Genomic DNA, 21,643 nt, shown 5'->3' on the forward strand with positions numbered 1-21,643 from the left:
CGTCTCGATAGAGTTCCGCAGCGTGCCGGATTGTGAGGACCCGTTCGACTACGACGGTTCGTCTGCTTCACGGAGGCATTCTTCTTCCAAGCGGGATCTCAGGCAAGATGACCATTTCCCCAGATACCATTACTATCATTGCCATGCTAGTTATTTCGATGATATCGATTATGTCTCGTTGCCTACCACTTGTTAAATATCAACCTCTCAACAATGCCATGTAACCTTCAACCTGTTCGACCTAGCAAACCACTGATTAGCTATGTTACTGCTTGCTTATCCCTGTGTAGCGTTGCTAGTTGCAGGAGCAGTTGCTTCCATGTGATAACATGGGTTCCTTGTTATATCACCCTATTAAATGCTATTTAGTTTAATGCACCTATATACTTGGTAAAAGGTGGAAGGCTCGGCCTTTCTAGCCTGGTGTTTTGTTCCACCTTTGCCCCTTAGTTTTCGGCTACCGGTGTTATGTTCCATAAACGAGCGCTCCTAACACGATCGGGCTTGTTATGGGGACCCCTTGATAATTCGTTTAGATTAAAGCTGGTCTGGCAAGGCCCAACATTGGTACTACATTTGCCTAATCACCTAAAAAAATTGCATAGGGACCCGCCGGCACCCGCGGACTATTTTAATCAACCCCCGGGCCAGTGCTCCTCATGAGTGTTGGTCCAAAACAGAGCATTGTGCGGGGCCACCGCGAGGAAACTCGAGGTTTGGCACTCGTACGCGTAGCTTATCCGTCGTGTCCTGAGAACGAGATACGCGGCTCCTATCGGGGTCGTCGACACGCCGGGCGGCCTTGCTGGATTAGTTTTACATTTGACGAGATATCTTGTGCATCGGGATTCCGGTGATGCTTTGGGTAATCTCAGAGTTGAGGTTTTCCACTAGGGAATCCGACGAGATCGTGAGCTTCGTGATTGAGGATTTCTATGTGGCTTGTGGTAATTTGTGATGGACTAGTTGGAGCACCCCTGCAGGGTTAAATCTTTTCGGAAAGTCGTGCCCGCGGTTATGTGGCAACGTGGAAGCTTTGTTTAACACTGGTTCTAGATAACTTGAAGTTAACTTAATTAAAATATGCCAACTAAGTGTGTAACCGTGATTGTCTCTTTCGTGAGTTCCTTCTCCGATCGAGGACACGGTGGGTTATGTCTGACGTAGGTAGGTGTTCAGGATCATTCATTTGATCATCTGTAGTTCACGTCCTCTATGCGTAGATCTTCCCCCTCTTACTTCTTGTACTCGTAAGTTAGCCACTAAATACATGCTTAATCGCTGCTGCAACCTCACCACTTAACCATACCTCACCCATTAAGCTTTGCTAGTCTTGATACCTTTGGAAATGAGATCGCTGAGTCCCCTGTGGCTCACAGATTACTACAACACCAGTTGCAGGTACATGTAAATGTTACTTGACGCGAGCGCGTTGATTGTTCATTTGGAGTTGCTTCTTCTTCTTCTTCATCATCGATCTAGGATGGGTTCCAGGCCGGCAGCCTGGGATAGCAAGGATGGACGTCGATCTTATTTTTCTCGTTTGTTTTCGTCCGTAGTCGGACCCTGCTCTTACTCTTGATGATTATGTAATGTACTGTTGTGACTCTGATGTAGCTTGTGGCGAGTGTAAGCCAACTCTTTATATATCTCTTCTTTTCAGTACATGTACTTGTAACGATATCCATTCTTGCGACACAACGAGATGCGCTTCTATCCCTGACGAGGCCCTCAAGCCAAATTGAGATAGGGTCGCATCTTGGGCGTGACAGGTTGCCATGGCAAACTCGGACAGGTGATGACTGTTTACGATGTCGGTTTTGGAAGGAGAAAGCAAAATGACCAGATCGCACACGGGTTGCATACCTTTTGCCTTGTTCTTGGTCCGGCATGCGCTAGATTTGTTCTGGCATTCTTGCCATGGCAACCAAGGTGCAGGATGCAGATCGGGAGGTGGGAGACGGTCGGCTGGATCGGGAGGTGGGAGATGGTGCGAGATGTGTGGGGGATTTCTGGCGTGTGGGCCGGTGGATGGGAAGCCAGGTCGTGCAGGCGACCGGCCCAGCCACCGATTGTGCGGGCTGCGGGTTGAGACGCGCGAACGTGGACGTGCGGTCTGACCTGGGCTGATCCTTTTTTTTTTAGCAACTTGCAGGCCTTTGGTAAGACAGCTTATGCGTAGGCGAGTATGGGCAATCCGCTAAGGCGCCGGGGGCAGCGCGGTGGCAAGCCAGGTCGTGCAGGCGACCGGCCCAGCCACCGATTGTGCGGGCTGCGGGTTGAGACGCGCGAACGTGGACATGCGGTCTGACCTGGGCTGTTTTTTTTTTTAGCAACCTGCAGGCCTTTGGTAAGACAGCTTATGCGTAGGCAAGCACGGGCAATCCGCTAAGGCGCCGGGCCGCGCCAAGAAAAAAGCCCACGAATTAACATCGCATAGCCTGAAAGAAAACTTCTCCCTGGGATCTCGATGGTACTCCCGACGGCGCCACCACCGCCACCGCCTCCCCGCGACCCCTCCTCCTAGCCGCCACCAGCCCGCCGCCGCGGCGCAGCCAGCCGGCCGAAGCCTCCGCTGCCCCGCCGCCCAGCAGCGCCTCCCTCCGTCGAGCAGCCGCTCCCACCAGCAGCGTGGAGCAGCCGCTAACGTCCAACAACGCCGCCGCCCGGAACTACGCCGGCGACCAGTCTATAGGCAGGTAGCCACCACTCCTCCCTCCTCCCCCCTCTTCCCTCACCCCTCCACCCCTTCCTTCCTTCCTCTTTCATCATCTGTTTGTTCAATTTTATTTTATTTCCTGATTCTTGTATTGGATGATGATTGAGTACTTGGCGTAGATTTGATATTGTGAGAACACAATGATGATTGTTTCTTGATGAGTACTTGCTGCATGTTTTTTCAAGTGCATGTTCAAGCTTCGGAACCTGAAGTTGGAACAGCTCCGGCATCAACATTGTCAGTTTTAGGGGCTTGGAGCTGCTTCGGCATCCACAGTAGAGCAAACAAGAAGGTAATCTGCTATAAATGGTAATTAGAGCGTGGTGTTGTAAGCCTTTCCAGATGCAACACATGGGAAAATGGTGATTGGTGTGCGGTGGTGGAGGGGAGCGTTGCTTAGATCCGAATTGATTACTAGTTAGCATCATGGTCTCATCAGTTTGCATAGATTAAATTCCAGCAAGAAGTGCAAGTACTAAGATTCCTCTCAGTGTAATAATCCGAGCCTTTTTTTTCGAGCAAAGGAGCTGAAATTCCAAATTTCATTTTCATGAAGCTGATCAAACAACTATCAATTTTTTGTCCATCCCTGTCTTTAGCTGAAGAACTCATGGGCCACCATGACCAGAATTCTTGTCGCCTTGCGACACAATTTCTAAACTTTTTGCCTCTGCAAACCAGACCAGTAATTAATATAATGCAATATTCGACACACAATACCAGTAGGATCTAAGGGCATGATGATTCCATTAAAGCGTGTGTTCTTCCTGGTCTTCCAAACTGACCAAATCACAGCAGCTACTCCACAAGCTACAAGCCGTCTACTACTAACAGGGAGCTTACTATTCCAGGCAGGGATATCATAAAAAACACTAGGTATCTCTTGCAAATTAAACGTACATTTGATCACATGCCGAACATATGTAACAACAGGGCACAAGAAGAACAAGTGATCTATCCCTTCTCTAGTATTATAAAACATACAATTTGCACTTCCTTTCCATCCCCGGTGCAATAAGATATCTTTGGTCAGTATACTTTTTTCACTAACTAGCTACAAGAAGACTTTAATCTTAAGGACAGTATAACTAAGATTGCCCTCATATTTACATCATGGCTGTTCTTGCCCAAAATATGTTTAGTATCATGCTCTGATCCATATTACTAGTCATTAATGACAATACAAGAAAGATGGCAAATGAAGAATTGTTGAGGGATAAGCTTGAAAGTTACTGGATGCTTTATAAAAATATTTACCTACTAATTAGTGAACCTTTTGAGAATATATGTACTTCATACTATATTATCGTTTACATGATGTTAACTATATCCAGAAAAATTGATTTTGTAATACTATGTTTGGATAGCTTGTAGCATTATATGTATGTATGCTCTCACTTGGGCTTAGTTACATCTCTTCCTCCAAAATCTGATATCTCTATCAAAATAGGGATTGTCCAGTACCCCCAAGCCGCTGTGGCAGCAGCAGCGCTGAGGTGAGGAAGGTGAGACGGGTTATCCTTTTCTTCCGATACGTCTTCTTCCATCTTTCTTTTGTTTCCTGTGGTTCTAGTAACGCGAGCATATCTCACATGTAAATCCCTTTCTTGGTAGGCGGTTATAAGCATGGAGCCCAAAGAGAAGCCCGAGACGACCAGCGCTGCCATCCCACCTCCACCGCGGCTGGACTGCATAAAGTGCTTCGATGCACTATGGTTCTGCTATACCCCGCTCCACCAGCTGCAGAACTACTACCGCCACGGGGATTTTGACACCTGCTTCGGCAAGTGGGGCGATCTCGTTGACTGTCTCTCGCTCAAGACGAAGCGGCGGGCTGAGATAGAGGAGATCCTCATAGCGCGGGAGAAGGCCAAGCCACACATCTGGACCTTCCGGACTGTTGAAGAGGCGCAGGCGAACTGGTGGAAGATGTACAAGCACAAGGTGGTGATGTCGTCACCGCCGCCGAAGACTGCAGGTTCTGCTGTGCCTCCTCCTGGATCCGGTGTTCTTTCCTGATAATTGGAAGTCAGGGGAGCCTACAGAAGCGTCGATTGCGCTTTTGGTGCGCTGTGCTTAGACCGTTGGTCTTTGCTCAAACTTGAATGTACCCTGGCAGGGTAAATAATTGGAACCTTGGATGGAATGGTACCTTAATCCTGTTCTGTAAATCATGGCAGGCAACTGAACCGAGATGTTCTGGTGGTTCTTTTGCTATTTTTTGCACAAGCTATGATGTTAGCTTTTTTGCTTAGTTGGTTATCAGGCATAAATGTTTTGGCTTGTGCTGTAGTGTGTTCTCATCAATTTCTGAACGCAGACTAGTTAATTTCAATTCAAATGTGGTCAATAATGGGTATAGCCTCAGGTTGCCAGATTTGGTTTGCTTTTCTATCTCCTGGTGTTCCTTTTTTTTTTCAGGATTTAGCCGCGAGCGTTTTTATGCTGCAGAATAGTTAGATTATCTCGAAGAGAATTGTTCTGAGACTACTTTAGTCTAGAATCCATCTGCCTCCACCGCTAAAGGTTATGAATCAAGCAAGCAATCGACGCTTACACAGTACTGATGATGATTCTTTTTACTAGTGTCAGTAGTAGCTTCTGTGGTGCCTTTTTTATGTTTACTTGAAGGGAAGAGCCTTTCACTAATGTTTCTGTCTTAAACAGGAATACATGGACAACTACATCATTAGTAGTATATGGCTAATATAATTTCGTCTATTTTTGCAGAATCAAGGAATTGACATTTCTTACAGTGAGTTGGTTGGGTTCACATCAGAGTCAATCACACTGAGTAAATCCACATAGGCAAACATTCGATTTATTTAAGAAAGTGGAAATATGTCTGCATTTCTTACAATTAAAATAGGAGCCATATCTCACATAATAGATGTGGGGTAGTTTGCTTAACTAGATGATGCCCCACACGTTGCAGCGGGAACTTTGGTAAAAGAAATGCGTAAATAATTGCTATAAAATAAATAAAACTAATGGGAAGCACATATATGTTTTAAAAAATAATTTACAAATATGAAGCATATAAATAATATATTTTTTAAATTATAGTCAAATAATGTCAAATGTGAAGGTTGCGCTACATTAGTATATATGGAATCGATCAACACATATACTTTCAGTACAAAATAGGATGAAAAATAATAATTTAAGACTAACATGCATGTATAGATGATGTGGCAAGGCTGCATGGATGCATAAATAAATACCTAACATGCATGTATAGATGATGTGGCAAGGCTGCATGCATGCATAAATAAATACACAAGGTGTAACTTGTAGTAACATACATGACTTGCTTGTGTGGCATGTTTGCATGTCTAGCGAATAGCAAGTAGGGTTCTAACTATTTAGAAATACTCCCTCCGGTCCAAAATATAAGACCTTTTAAAGATTACATTAGAAGACTACATACGAAGCAAAATGAGTGAATCTATACTCTAAAATATGTCTATGTACTTCTGTATGTAGTTTATAGTGCAATCTTTAAAAGGTCTTATATTTAGGAACGGAGGGAGTAGAAGATACTCCCTTCGTCCCAAAATAAATGTCTCAAGCTTGGTACAACTTTGTACTAGAGCTAATACAAAGTTGAGACACTTATTTTTGGACGGAGGGAGTAGAAGATATGTATGCAACCGTGAAGAAGAAAAACATAGTTGGTGCCCTATTTTACATCAGCAGAAATTGGGCCTGGGCCGTGAAACTGCCGGAGATGCAACTTGGGCTGCCTAACACTACGTCCTATATAATCCAGGCCAACAGAGCTAGCTTGATGATCAGATCTACCTACCACTTAGGAACCGTTCGGTTTCTCTCTGCTCCCTCGACTCCGCTCCTGTAGCGGGGCAGGGTATCACTCATTTCAATGGAGTGGTTCACACCCAGCTCCACAGCTCCGGGAGTGGAGGGAAAACGAACGGGGCCTTACTACGATGGAGGTAGTGGCGGCGACGAATCTCGGCGGAAGCCGTCGTCCATGGCAGGACCTCCCGTCGGAGCTGCTGAGCCTCGTGCTCCAGCGCGTGGTGTCCCACGCCGACCGCGCCCGCCTCCGCGCCGTCTGCCGCCCGTGGCGCGCCGGCGCGCGCCTGCAGCCCCCGTTCCCCGCGCTGCTCCCGTGGCTCGCCCTCCGTGACGGCTCCTTCCTCAGCCTCTCCGACGGCCAGGTCCACCGCCGCATCCTCGTCCCGGACGACAATGTCGCCCACCGCGTCTCCACCGGCAGCACGCTCTTCCTGGTGCAGAAGCACAACGATCACCAAGGGTTCTCGTGCTCGCTGATGAACCCTCTCGCCCGGGGGACGACGGCCTCCCAGAGCGTCAGCCTCAACTGCCTCCACACCCGGCGGGGCGGCGTGCTCGACGGCAGCAACATCCGCAAGGTGGTGGTGATGTCCGACGGCATCATCGCCGTCCAGACAGGGAGCCGTTTGAGCGGCGGGAATAAGGTGATCACCATCTCCATCCGCAGGCCCGGATCAACGAACGTGGAGTGGCAGTGGAGCCCCCATGGCGATGTAGCTGCAGGCACCTACTACCCCCATCCCTACCATGTCCTCGACATGGCGCTCTTCCAGCACAAGCTATACGTCCTCACCGCCGCAGCCGTCGGTCTGTGCCTCCCTTTCCGACTACGCCTCTATGCCATGGACATCGTCGACGGCAGTCGTGTCGACGTACAGCCCGTGTTCATCAGCCCGCAGGACGACATAGACCGATGGCACTACGGCGGCCTTCGCCACTACCTGGTCGCTTCCGGCGACCGGCTGTTGATGGTGAAGCAGACAAGCCCGTTGATTATGCCGGCTTGGTTCGAGGTCCTGGAGGCGGCAGACACCAGCGGCGGCCGAGGACGGTGGAGAGACGTCGAGACGCTGAAGGGGCGCGCTCTCTTCCTCAACGAAGGCTGCTCCGAGTCGCTCCCCGACGGAGACGGCAAGTACGCCGGAGCTCGAGAAGACTGTATCTACTTTGTCAAGGAGGGTAACAATTATGATGGAAGGACGAGCGCCCTCTACTCTGGGGTTTACGACATGAGACGAGGGACGATGTCCCCCTTGCCGGTGGACACGGTGGTGCCGCATGACGGATCATTCACCGCGACCTGGTTTTTCCCTGCTGACACTTGAGTTCAGATGTATGCATGGGCACAACACAAAGTTCATGCTCATGCATAACCATACTTAACTTTTGCACAGTCAAGAAAATTTAGCTCTGTGTCTCTATTATTACTGACTTATTCGAAGGAGAGTGGATTTTTAGCTCCCGGCTGCCTAAGCAACCTCTATAAACAGTAAAATTAAAAAAATAGAAAATAAAATTTAAAAAATCTAAAACTTTGCAGCATCAATGATGATCAAACTTTGTAGGTGTTTGCAAATTTTCATGCCAAAAAACTACTCGTGGAGCTCTACACACAAAAAAGATTTCAGTGCTTGAAGTTTTGAGCACTTTTAGCATCAAAATCTGAAACTTGTTTCTACATCTTTCTCTACAAGATATTTTGACATGAAAATTTGCAAGAACGTACAAAGTTTGATCATCTTTGATGCTGTAAAGTTTCAGATTTTTTTGATTTTGTTTTCTATTTCTTTTGATTTTACTGTTTATAGAGGGTGCCTAGGCACCCGGGTGCTATCACACCTTTCTCTATTCGAAGTTAAAAGAATAAGATTATCTCTTTGAACAAAGTTTTTTATATGCAAGTTAGAAAAATTCGAGCTGTCTTCACTTCAAGGGTAACCTCCTACTTAGTCCTAAGATCATAGATTTCTCTGTGGACTGAAGAATCACTGCCCGGTTAATACAAAGGTTTAGAATCAGAACCGTGTTTAAGCAGCTGAGAATTTGATATAACAGTAAATGCAAAGTTTTAGAGCATCTGAAGGAGCCTGAAGTATATATATAATACTGAATGTTGATTTTTCTTTACATTAACGTAAACGGAAAGTGGAGAGGCGAAGATAATGTGCGGGAGAAGAAGAAGAATTTTAAAAAAATGTCCACATGAATTCTAAAAGTATATGTTTGACACGATTAATGTTGAACCACTAGAATACTTATGCCCTCGTAGCAACACACGGGCAATTACAAGTGAATAATAACAAGTAGGTAGCGTATCTATTTGGTTTCAAGATTACAACATGGTTTCGTTCAAGTGTATGTATATGTCCATGGGCGTTTATAATACATAGCCAAGGGATCACAAACCAACTTCAATGTGCTGCCAAAGCATGACCAGCATTGTCGTCCGTGAGCCTCTTGACATACTCTTGCCGCACCGGATGGTCCTCCTGAGGCCGGTTGTGGGCGGTCCACACTGGTTCTCCGAGGAAGAGCCTCATGAGCTGTTGCACAGATAATGAGATAAGGCATCAGAATGTGTTAAGTTTGAGTTGATATCTGATGCATGATAGAGCTTCTCTAAATATGTACATTATGTCTCATTGCTTATACATGTTGTTTAACAGCACAGTTCGTTAATTACCGGCTGAAAATGAACCTTGTTTCTTCATCCTACGAGCAAAACTGTCTGCATAACTTGAATACATTATCCCGATTGGCAAACTTGTGTTGTCCTGACCCTAGTTCAACATTTTATTGTTTTCCCTTTTTGGTCCTCAGTCCTCATCAAGTAGCATACATGAAGAATTAATTCTCAACCATCTTGTTGATCAAGATATGTTTCGCGACTTGCCATTCTTTCATGGTGGTTCTACGGATGTCCTCTAGTGCCTAAATCATGTTTTAATTGAGCTTGGTTGATAAAACCGATTCATATTTTTATGCAAAATGTGACACAAAAAATAATTACTGCAGCAGCTCTTTAGATGTAAAAGCACATACAGATTCCCAAATCAGTAGTTCAGTACCTTCACATGGTTGGCGGCGTCGAGGGTGAACCGATGATAAATTCCAGCCGGCAGCACGATCATATCCCCTTCTTTTATCCAGATCCGAACCCACTTGTCATCCTTGTCGCGCACATCAAAATACCCGCCGCCTTCCAAGCAGTAGCGGATCTCTTCGTCGGCATGCATGTGCTCTGTGAAGAAATTCTTGAGCTTCTCCTCAAAGTTTGCCAACTTTCCAGGGCATATATCCAGATAATCCTTCAGCAAGTGATGCATGTGCAACACTATCAGATTACATACACAAGGTGTGCATGGTTAAAGAGAAGCCAAGAGGGATCGAGGGTTGGTGGTGGTGGAAAGTGCAAACCATGTAGCTGTATCCCTTGTCTTTGCGGATTTTCGCTAGCTCTTGTTCACTTTCGGACTTCTTTGGGTCCAAATGCCAATATAACACGCCAATCTCTGAAAAAAGGGAAGTATTGGAGGTTGGTTAGCAATGTGTGTCTGGTACAAGAACCGAGCCCAAGTTCTAGACACCTCGTTTGTGGGAAATTAAAGTGGATTCAGATCCCGGGCTCTATTTTTGAAAATAATTCAGAAGATGATATTTTCAAAGCGAAAAGAGAACTGAAAACATTCCCTTGATTTACTTGCCTTATTAGTCAGGTATCCATTTCCAGCAGTCACTTTTCAGGGGGCGAGGGACATAAACCGTATTGTTCGAATCGACGGAGGATAATCAAGAACAATGACAAGTAGTGCATTCTTTCTAAAAATAAATCTCTTGATGTGGCAAATGCTGAACTACACATACAACACGTTTGCAAGTAGCAGTACACAGATGTGGCAATCAACTTTCCAATTAGAGTAAGAAAACCTGTCACTTGAGATGCAGATGTTTGGGAAAGGGATGAATACTACTAATCCCTCCGTTCCTAAATATAAGTCTTTTTAGAAATTTCACTAAAAGACTGCATACGGAGCAAAATGAGTGAAGTTACACTCTAAAGTATGTCTATATACATCCATATGTAGACTTCTAGTGAAACATTTAAAAAAACTTATATTTAGAAATGGAAGGAGTACTTGATTAACTGAATAGTCACCAAGCAGATGTTCAAGCAGTTAGATGAAGGCGTCGTTATCTGAAAAAAGACATGCCCTAGATAGCAAGTACATAAATTCTGCCAAAAGAGGCATATTTTTTTTACCCCAAAAAGTAGGAGACGCATGAACAATCAATCACCTTGGAGCTTGGAGAGAGGCAGGAGCTCCCTGTGGTTGTTGAGGTCCTCGCCGTTCTCCCCGACCATCCACACCTGATCCAAGAACCAAGAACAGGCGCAAGTCAGATGCAGCAGCATCAAAAGAGAAGATGAATTCATCTCGATTCCAAGGGAAGATCCAGGGGATCGAATCCTGGCCGTGCCTGAAGAGCCATGTTGAGGCGGAATGGATGGAGGAAACGACCCAGCAGCTTGTTTGATTGGCTTGTTTTCTCTTCAGAGTGCGTGCTTTCTTGCTACATGAAAATAAAAATGGTGGAGGAGGATGACCAGCGGTAGGTTCGAGAATCCAGATTCCCGTCTCTGCTCTGGCTTTTGTCTGCGAGCGGTGCGTCGTGGCCGTTGGATTGTGGTGCCGAAAGGGAAGCCGCAGAGGATCCTAATCTGAATGGAGAGCTGATGTCAGGCGTGAGGCCAGATTTTTGTATGGCGTTTCCGGGGACATTGTCGGGCCTTCCGGTGAGTGTTTTGACTGTTTTATTTATGAAAGTTGGATCAGATTGATCATGATTTAAAAATATTTTAGAATTTGATTATTTTTCTATCATCACGATCGTTAACGGTAGGGTATACCAGTCTACCGACCAACCCTCCTTAATGATCACATCAGCGCAACACAAATCCTACCGATAAACAGATTGTCGGTAGCTTGTACAACCCTACCACTGTGGTGTCGGGATAGGTGCGTACAAGCATTATGTTTGATACTTAATTTTATTTTACGATAGAGCGTGCATCTCTACCGTCAGGGTCCTTTAGGCAGCTATACCCTACCGCCATCGACCTCGACGGTAGGAAAAGGATGTGATCTCGAAAAATTTTTAAACAAGGTCAGATTTGGCTCAACTTTCACAAAACGGTCAAAACACTGAAATTGTCCCCTTTGGGTCTATGGACCGGTGTCATTTCTCACCATCTCCAACGATGGCCCGTTTCTGACCTACTGTCGAGGGAACGAGCCCGACAATGAATATTAGGGGTACGAATGAGGGGCGAAGCCTAATTACAACACATGTGTATCACTCGAGTTTAGCGACTCTGCACCTTCTCGGAGAGGTAAAGACCCTACAACTCGTGTGTGGAGGCTTGTGTTTTTTTCTGGGGGTGTCTGATTACAGAGGATGCTCAACCCCTGCCACACAGCTCGGTGGTAGCTTATATAGAGTTCGCCATGACCCGACGTGCGTCACTACAAGGGTAATTAATGCGAGTAATTAGGGGGGGGGTTACTAGAAATTGCAGTCCTAACTACGACTGTTACTGATAACGCTAGTCATGACTCCACTTCATGTGTGGTGTTAAGTCCTTTGGTGGTTGCAGCTCCCACATCGTCCACGCCTCTTCTCCGTCCGAGTGTTGATGCGTGGTCGGCTGACATGAAGACGTTTGAGACTCCATGGATCCGAATGAACCTAGTGTATGCATCCAAATGCATCAGTAGTCCTAGGACTTTAATGACTGAGAGGGCTCCTCAGTGAGCCCTGGATGTCGGGTCCATGACCCTACCACTAGTAGGTGACCCCATCACTTACCACATGTCGTTGTAGCCCCGGGTATGTTTCTAGTCGTTCGTCCGATCAAAGTCATGGATGCATTATAGGAGCTCGATGCAGGAATCCCTACCGCCGCTCCACCCTCCCACATTGATCAGGAAGCAGACAACACATGCCAACCATCCATCGCCGCCATCTCTGTCGATAGTGCCATGTCTCGTTGATCCAATCTCCACACGTCCGACTACTTGCCATAAGTAATACATTTTCTTCAAACTTGTTCCTCTTTACTAGTCTAATCGGATACATTCGTGTAGATAACATAGGATTCACAATTTGATTAGACAATGTCGATGGCAAAGGAATCTCTCGATGATTCATTGTTGTTTTGCAGGATTTTTAGCTTACTGTTTGCTTTCATCAGTGTCGAATGATTGTTCTTGTATGTCTTGGGCCTACTCTAATTTCGATGTTAATTAGCTAACCAAGGGCCGAATATTGTGACGTGATAAAAATAAAGGAGAGGTATCTTTGGTCTTGAAGAGCCATGCTTGTTGATGGTTTCTCAACGGAGGATGAGAATTGAGGGGAAGGGAAAGTGTGCATGATCACGATATGTCCGAAAAAAGATGCATTGGCGCAATCGGGAATGCCAATCCACTAAAAAAATCCTTTGTGGTATGGGATTCCGTGATTTTGTGTGCTCTTTAACCAAGCAATGCTAGGGAAGCAGAGTTGGCGCTTACTGAATGATTCGTCTCGCGTTGTGCGGTAAGGTCCTTAAGGACAGATACTTTATGAATTGTGATTTTATGGATTCAGCTTGTCCCAGGGCAACATCCTTTACCTGGCGCGACATTTTGTTTGGCCATGATTTGGTTTCAAAGGGCTTGAGTTGGGTGGTGAGTAGGGGAAACAAATTTAAGTTGTTGGGTCATAATTGGATTCCAGGCCACCCATCGATGTCTTTTCATACTCTGCTCCCTATTCCAACAGGGGTGATAGTGGATTTCCTCCTTAGTGTTGATCAGAAAGCTTGAGACGAGGGGGTGATCCAAAGTGTTTGTCCTGAGATGATGGCCAACATAGTGTTACAGATCCCACTAAGTGTGTGTGTGCGTGGTGGATGATTTAGTTGCCTGGCCTTATGATCAATTTGGATCCTACTTAGTCACATCAACATATAACTTGGCCAAGTATGTGAAACTTCATGATATTCTTATTTTTTTAATGTCCATGGTGTGCAATCAAACTTTGGTGTTGAAGAGAAAACCTCGCAAGCTCTTTGGAAGGTCAATGCTCCTAGGAAGATGAAGATCGTTCTCTAGAGAATGGCCCATGATTGTTTGTCGACGGGCACCGAGTTGCTACGACGACATGGTATGAATGTAAGGGCGAATTTCTTTTGCAACAGAGTGGAGCATATATAGCATCTCTTTGTGTTTTGCCATTTCACGCGCCACTTATGGTGAGTAGTGATGCAAACTTTAGGCTTCCATCTATGTCGTAATTTTTTTGTTCATACCAAGCAGTGGATATTTGATTTCATTCAGCATGCCACCTCTCTCGAGGCCATGACTTTGGTAGTAACAATTTGGCACATATGGGAGGTCCGCAAATGATGCAAGAAACAATTATGTTAGGATCCATCCTCGGAGAGTGGGTGAGAAAGCTTTGGCTCATGTTGACTTCATTGTGCAAAACTGTGGTAGGACCGTAGTTGCTTCTAGGCGCGATACCCTAGTATCTCCTGTTAAATGGGTTCCACCGCGGGCAAATGCAGTGGCGGTTAATGTGGATGATGCACTCTTCAAATAATCTCGAAGGATAGGAATTGGCGTGGTAATTAGGAACCACATTGGAGATTTCTTGTTGGCTTGCCGCGAGCATGTTGACGAGGTTACCACCCTATAATTAGATGAAGCACCGACGCTACGACGTGTGGTAGCTATCACGCCAGGAAGGATTTTCAAGGGCCGTTTCCAATCAGACTGTTTGTCCGTTATCCAGAGAACCCATGCTTTGATGGTTGATCGCTTGCCGGTGGGGCTCATCATTGTTGATACCAAAGAGTTGGCATTGTTTTTCTCGTCTGTTCGCTTTAGTCATGTAAATTGTTTGTCGAATGTCGCGACTCATATTCTAGCTAGATCTTCTGAGTCCTCTAGTGACTTTATTATTCATGTAACCCCGAATTGTATCCGGGGGCACTCTCTCTTGATTATCCTTGATCAATAAAGCACGACATTCCTCAAGAAAAAATCGCACATCCCCTTGCTAATCTACTCTGACAATGGTTCCACATGTCGCAACGGTTGTTTCATCGCACGACTAATGACTTGAAAGCCAATGAATTATTTTTCATGCAACAGAGGAGTGTGGTCGGCCCGATGGGTTTTCCTTCACCCCAGAAGATGGACGTAGGCACTTCGAAAGATCGCATATGGCACTTGTTCGGTTAATTAATGGAACATCATACGGAAGTCATCACAACCTACTAAGCAGCACACACAAGATACTCACACCAAAAAGGCCCCCTCCCACTTCTTTATATTATAAAGCAACCATCACCGATTACAACCGAGAGACCGATACAAATAGACACCCCCATCGCACACAACACATACCTATGGCAAGATATGGAGGTATCAGACACTGATACACCACCCCACTGGCAACCAAGCAAACTACAAATGAGTAGGAGAACCGCTTGGAGCCAACGAAGATCTTCACCATGAACATCCACAATAGAGAGGTGAGCCGGACAACAACAAAGCGAGGACTCCAAAGCGGTGCCTCCCTGAAGAGTACAACCATGGATAGTAGCCACTGTATGATCCCCAAGATAACTTGATTTACCAAGATACTACCAATTGTGTTACTCAATACCTACAAGTTATACGAATATGGATATCATAAAAGCACATTGTTTGAAGTTACCATCCTCACAAATTATAGAAAAAACAAGGAAACATTTTGCAAATAAAATACTATAAAAATTCAATAGATTAATCACAATGTCATGACCATGTCAATGGGTATGGTATGACACATCCTCCAGATTTGCAACGTTCATGGGGAGTAATCGCCCAAACTGTCACATGTTAACAATCATCAGATTGCATATATTGTATTCCTTTCCCCTTGATGATTTTTTCTCTAATGGTTTATCATAAAATATTTTAAACAAGACAATATAAACACAAGTGTATGTATATGCCATATCATTTTCTCCTTATATTTTCTTCACCAGGTTTTAAACGAGTTCTCAATGGCATATCAAATCACATTCTTTTCCTTATGAGTTTTCTCTCAAAGTTTCTCATAATGGTTTTAATGAGGTAATATCTTATCAAAGATCATATGTCATACTTTCTATTTTTACCACTGGAGTTTTCGAAGGAAGTACTCAAGACATATTCATTGTTCTCTAAACTCATCGATGAGTTTTCTCCTTCATCAAATGTTTTACTCATATAAGTTATGAAGAGACAATAATTTTTACATGTTGCATCATTTTATTTATCATTTTTCTGTTGGGTTTAAAGAAGCTTTAGCAACATATCTTCACTATTCTCCTCATATCTTTCCCATGGGTTTTTGGGGAGACCTTCAAGATTATACAACGAATTTGTCAAGATATTTCATATACTCAATGAGAGACGTTGTACAACAGGAGGGGGGGGGGGTGTGTGTCTAAGAATAGATTAGCTGTTTATTAATTAAGCTAACTAGAATCAAGTTAACCGTTAAATAGGTTGTTTGGTTCTCAAGCAACCATGTATTTTTTTTTTGCTGTCAAGGCAACTATGTAATTCTTTGGTTCTCAAGTAACTTTAAGTTTACTTGACTTCTAAATAACATTTGTACTTCCATCCGAATATAAACACCCTATTTAAATCATCAATAAAGACTGATGAATCATCTTTCATTCAACTCTTTCGTTTTTTACTTTTACCTAAAACAGTGCGTACGGTGATAGAGTTACGTTTTTTTTTCTAGAAAAAAATATGACAGAATTTCGTGAGGGCCAACCTGGGCCGTGGCCCGCCCAAGCAAGCCTTGGAGCAGAAGAAGAGATAACTTGTTCGTAGGCCCAAGCCCGCACCTGTACCCCGTCACCGCGTTCGACGAGATAGCAGCCCAGCGCCCAGAAGCTCACAACCCTCGCTCGCAGCACCCAGCACACCGCAGCCGCCGGCCGGCCGCCGCCCCACGGGTGACCGTCACGCCACAGCCGCCGCCCACCCTCGCCGTCTTCCCCTTCCCACCTTCCCCGCCAAGCCAAGCCGCCGCCACCCTTCCCTCCAAAACCCTAGCGAAAAATTCCCCATTCCCTCCACGAAAGATTCAATTCAAACCCCGCCCCCAAATTTTCAATCCTCCTCCCACTCCCACCTACCCACCCGAAAAAATTACCCATTAAAATCCCTCCCGGATGCGCTCCATTTCTTCCGCCATGAGGTCGCTCCTCTCCGCCCCCACCTCCTCCCCCGCCTTCCTCCCCCGCTCCACCGCCCTCCGTCCGCTCCTCTCGCTCCCTTTCCGGCCGGATCTTTCCCGCCCCAGGCCCCTCGCCCCCCCTGCTAGGTCGCTCTCTAAGAAGGCGGCGGCGGCCAAGATTCGGATAGACGGTCGTGGTTCGGCGATGGAGGCCCGGGAAGCGCAGTCGGGCGAGATTCACGTCATCGTCGGCCCCATGTTCGCTGGCAAGACCACCGCGCTTCTCCGGCGGGTCCAGGCCGAGGCCGGCACCGGCAGGTACTGACACGGCCCCGTCTGTTTACCGATTCATTTCGTTGATAGCCAGTGAACCCTGTTCCTGTTAGGTCGTCAGGGTTTCTGGTAAGACCAGAGAAAAATCAACGCTCGGAAGAGTAGGTATTAAGCCAAGTATATAAAACTAATGTCCTTCTTATAACTCTAATTGTCAATAGCTTGCATAGAACACTGGTGTCCTGTCAGAGTTTCACTGGTCAGTGATGGAATAATTCATGATCTTGGCTCAGTATATAATAACTTATCTTCTTCTTATATAACTCTAATTGTCAATAGCTTGCATAGAAAACTGGTGGCCTGTCAGAGCTTCACTGGTCCATGATGGGATAATTCGTGATCTTAGCTAAGCACTCCATCTGTTTAATGACACTTGCAGTCAATTGAACAACTGCAAGTATTATGAAATGGAGGGAGTATATAATAACTAATGTTCTTGTTATATAACTCTATTTGTCAGTGATGTATATAATAGCTTGCATAGAAAACTGGTGGTCTGTTGGAGTTTCACGGGTCAGTGATGGTAATCCATGATGTTAGCACACTCAAACTGATATTTTCTTTCTTCCTTAAAAAGGCTGTTATGAGTGGTTTTCTTAGTCAATAAGAAGACTGTTATTGCAGAGATTCTGATGAAAAGAAAAATGCTTCTTGCTCTTTGTCTCCTGAATTCCATGCTTTTTTCTGCCAATCCTGGAGATGCGTGTATGGAGCTTGCAGCCATAGGATCTAAAGACAAAAGAAAATTATTAATTTCATCATTTGCTTCCATATCTGGGAAAATTTGTCAGCATTGATGATTATTCTTGAAATGTTATTGCTATATATTTTGACATCTTTGCTCCTTTCAATACAGGACTGTGGCACTCATAAAGTCTGACAAAGACAATCGATATGGATTGGATTCTGTTGTGACCCATGATGGCACAAAGATGGCATGCTGGGCTCTACCAGAGCTTTCAACTTTCCAAGATAAATTAGGGAGGGAGGCTTATGATAAGGTGGGTTGAAACACATTTTACCCTTCAATTTAATTAATCATGATGTGCACTGGAAATTACTACTGCACTTGTAAATATACTCTACTTCTTTGAGTGGATGCTTCAAACGTTACTCTGCTGTTGTTTGGTACTCTTATTTCTTGCACAATGTTTTTTTCTCCATTTTATGCTGTATTGGTTCAGATTATTTTTGTTAGAATGTGCACTTTTTAAAAAAAAATACACTTATTTGTTTCACTGGAATCTGTGTGTTCATCTGAATATGTTGTCTAATTGGCAGTTCATGCACATATAGACTGTTGCCATTTGTGCTTGTGCTGGCAGGGAATCTATAAAAATAGTGTGCCATCAAGCATTATTTGGAAAGAGATCTGTATGTCTATGCAAAGTGTTATCATTTGGGCTCCTGGAGTATGCAAAGTGCGCAAATAGAAAGTTGTATGCTCCTGGAGTATCCGACCTATAGTTGTATGATCTTGGGGCATTTTTGTCACTACAAAACGGTTGCTTTCGGTCTTGGCCTTAAAATAGGTGTACTGCTCATGCTTGTTATTTAGCTGAGGTTGGCGAATAAAGTAGTGGACGTTGAGTAATTGGGGCAAGGTAGCTGACTGGAAAATCTATTGCTTCCAATCAGAATATCTTATGCATGACTTTTCATGCTTGATAGTATGCATCCTTTGCCATTTGCTTTTCAGTAATATATTTGTAAACCTGTAGAAGTTTCCAAATTTACTTAAAATTATTTTGAACTATCTATGCCTGAGAAGCCATTACTGATCGAGCAACCAACTTTGACTACAAGCATCCTATGGTGAAAAGTGATGAGCTTGTGATCAGAGGACCAAGTTTTGTCACATAGCATGAGGCAATTGTCATGCTTAAGAGCTGTCCGGCAATCCACCGGCTCCCCGGAATTCAAGGATCTGTGGAGTTCCAATTTGCTTGCTCCACAGTTTTGAACTGCAGCTCCACCCGCTCCAGGAGCCGAGTGCTGGAGCAGAGGGACTCTGAACACGCCCTTAGTGTTCATCTACTTGCCTGATTTAGTAAATTATCTATGATATTGGCTGATTAGCTAATCTGTTCTTCAGCCATTCTTTGTTGTGCGTGAATTTTCTTTTATGTGATTATTATCACAACTTATAGTACAGTTGCTATGTAGCATGGCACCACCTCCTATCCGTACCCTTGCTGTGTGAAATGGCCTGAAAGTTTCTTAGCCAGCCAACACTGGTTGAGATGAGAGCATTCTTTTTTCATGTCATGGTGTGGCATGGTGGTATTGAAGCTGCCATGAAATAGCCCCACCCTTGTCCTTTTGGTTGTCTGTAAGGATCTAATCAGAATTTGCTGCTGCAGGTAGATGTCATAGGTATTGATGAAGCCCAGTTCTTTGATGATCTTCATGATTTCTGCTGCAAAGCTGCTGATCATGATGGAAAAATCATTGTAGTTGCAGGGCTAGATGGCGACTACAAAAGGTACTCACTGAATGATTTTTCTTGAAACCTGTTTAGTTTCCTTTGACTTGGTTGATTTGCTAAATCTATGTACATCCCCTAAAAGTCTGTTAAATTAAAACTATCCAGATAGTCCGAATTTTCATGCAGAAGGTATTGCAAATCTTTTCTACCATGCCTACTGTTTGATGATTGAGGTGTTCACAGGAACAAGTTTGGCTCAGTGCTGGACATCATTCCCCTGGCTAACTCGGTCACCAAGCTAACAGCACGGTGTGAGTTGTGCGACCGCCGGGCGTCCTTCACGCTGAGGAAGACGCAGGAAACCAGGACCGAACTCATTGGGGGAGCCGATGTGTATATGCCTGTGTGCAGGCAGCACTACTTGGACGGGCAGCTTGTCATCGAGGCCACACGAATTGTCATGGACATCGAAAGATCCACTGAAGTAGCGCGCTGCTAGTTAGGGGTGTGTGGCATCGCCTTATGCAGAAATCTCCATCTCTTCAGTATGTCATTCATCCAACAGCATGTTGAGATGTGCTACCAGTGTGTGCCTGTTATTAAGCACCTGTGGCGTCATGCCAGCCTAAATTTTCAAATTATGAGGCAGTGCCATACTACCTTAGGAGAACGTAAGTAAGTTACAACTTGCGCAGATTGTAAATATTTACCAGTTGGGGATGTTGGTGCAAACAACTCTTCTTTTAGAATAACCACCTTTTAATTTGAAATTGATGAGCAATTGTCCAAAATGGCGCATGAGACAAATTCTGTCTGGGAAGCGAATGCAGTAATATGCGGTTGTTGGTTGGAAACATTGGTTGGCATGAAATTGTTAGTCCCTTACCTGTATGAGGTAGAATGAGAAAGTTAAGAGGTAATAGATGGTTATCTATTTATTTGTGAACATACATGTCTTATACACTGTAATTTGGATCCTCCAGTTTGGAAATATTGTGTGTGTAGAAAACAATCTTTTGGTAGACCTATTAAGTGTTAGTAAAAAAGACACGATATGCACAGCTTATGTTGATACTTTTGGTTGGGCCCAATTCTGCATAGCCATTCTGCTCTCTTCGACAGAGGCAATGTTTTGTTCATCTCCTTGGTGGATGCTGGTGAGGTAGCGGTCTCTGCCCCCCTCCCTCTGCTTGAAGATGATGGCTTCAGTCTCTCGCTCACCTCTCGTGCTGACCGGAGGTTACGCAACGCCCCTCCGGCCATCCGTTTTGCCTTGATCTATGCTTACATTTGTGATTGTGGCGATGGTAAGGTGGCCCCTCAATTTATCAGTGAGCAGATATAATAGTGTGCGTTCAATTCCAAAAAAAGAAGGAAAAAGATGCTCCCTCCGTTTTCTAATTTTTGTCGAGGTTCTAGTTTTAACCATGACAAAGACTTATGGAGCAGAGGGAGTACATTTTTGCCACGTCTTGCCAGGTATAGACATAGTTGTGTTTGCTTCTGAACATCAAATACTCAAATGTGACATAGTTGTTTGCTTCTCAACATCAAATACTCAAATGTGATGTTATCTGTTAAGCTGTTTTATGAAGCCACACGAGTTGTTGGGTCTGAGTATCGGTATTTCTTCATATGGTGCACCAAAAACCTTCTCAGATCAAGGTATGATAACTGTGGTGCTAAATGTCCTATCAGTAAAAAAAAAATTCCTTGCACAATGGCCGATAGCATGGTTTGATTTGTCTGGAACATATTACCTCCGTCTCAAAATATAAGACGCTGCCTACAAAAACGTCTTATATTTTGAGAGGTAGTAGTTGTTTGCACAATCAGAATGTTGTGTGATGGCTCCAATTTACATAAATTTGTTGCAGTGTCATTGCGGATATATCACTTGAGTGGGTGGCTTCATCTTGGAAGCAAGAAATCCAAAATAAATAAATAAATAAATCCAACATGTGTGGTCCTAATGTTGAACTGCTCTGATCAAAGCCCCAGCGTTGGCTGCTGCTCCTTTCTTTGTGCAGGTTTCTTGCCTGCTATTGCTTGCTGTTAGAACTCAGAAT

At 44.6% G+C, this 21,643-nt stretch overlaps 3 protein-coding genes across 4 annotated transcripts; 2 read left to right on the forward strand and 1 right to left on the reverse strand.

The window, feature by feature from the left end:
* The first annotated feature begins 2,448 nt into the window (after positions 1-2,448).
* Positions 2,449-5,072, forward strand: LOC123449313 (uncharacterized protein C227.17c-like). Of its 2 annotated transcripts, XM_045126494.1 has the most exons (4): positions 2,449-2,699; positions 2,905-3,011; positions 4,170-4,224; positions 4,334-5,072. In XM_045126494.1, the coding sequence occupies exon 4, from the start codon at positions 4,346-4,348 to the stop codon at positions 4,736-4,738; it is 393 nt and encodes a 130-aa protein (XP_044982429.1). In that variant the 5' UTR covers positions 2,449-2,699; positions 2,905-3,011; positions 4,170-4,224; positions 4,334-4,345; the 3' UTR covers positions 4,739-5,072. The 2 variants fall into 2 exon arrangements, with proteins under 2 accessions (XP_044982429.1, XP_044982437.1); XM_045126502.1 differs by lacking the exon at positions 4,170-4,224 and having other exon boundaries at positions 2,561-2,699.
* Positions 5,073-8,725: 3,653 nt separating this feature from the next.
* Positions 8,726-11,194, reverse strand: LOC123449326 (1,2-dihydroxy-3-keto-5-methylthiopentene dioxygenase 4-like). Its single transcript, XM_045126516.1, has 5 exons — positions 11,021-11,194; positions 10,838-10,910; positions 9,959-10,053; positions 9,610-9,849; positions 8,726-9,084 (listed from the first exon to the last, which is right to left on the reverse strand). Exons 1-5 carry the CDS (start codon positions 11,030-11,032, stop codon positions 8,953-8,955), a joined length of 552 nt encoding a protein of 183 aa, XP_044982451.1. The 5' UTR covers positions 11,033-11,194; the 3' UTR covers positions 8,726-8,952.
* Positions 11,195-16,537: 5,343 nt separating this feature from the next.
* On the forward strand, positions 16,538-20,365 carry LOC123449331 (thymidine kinase-like). Its single transcript, XM_045126527.1, has 4 exons — positions 16,538-17,131; positions 18,003-18,147; positions 19,510-19,631; positions 19,818-20,365. The coding sequence occupies exons 1-4, from the start codon at positions 16,809-16,811 to the stop codon at positions 20,071-20,073; spliced, it is 846 nt and encodes a 281-aa protein (XP_044982462.1). The 5' UTR covers positions 16,538-16,808; the 3' UTR covers positions 20,074-20,365.
* The last annotated feature ends 1,278 nt before the right edge of the window (positions 20,366-21,643 follow it).

The sequence above is a fragment of the Hordeum vulgare genome, chromosome 1H (genome assembly GCF_904849725.1).
Source record: "Hordeum vulgare subsp. vulgare chromosome 1H, MorexV3_pseudomolecules_assembly, whole genome shotgun sequence".
NCBI classification, from domain to species: domain Eukaryota; kingdom Viridiplantae; phylum Streptophyta; class Magnoliopsida; order Poales; family Poaceae; genus Hordeum; species Hordeum vulgare.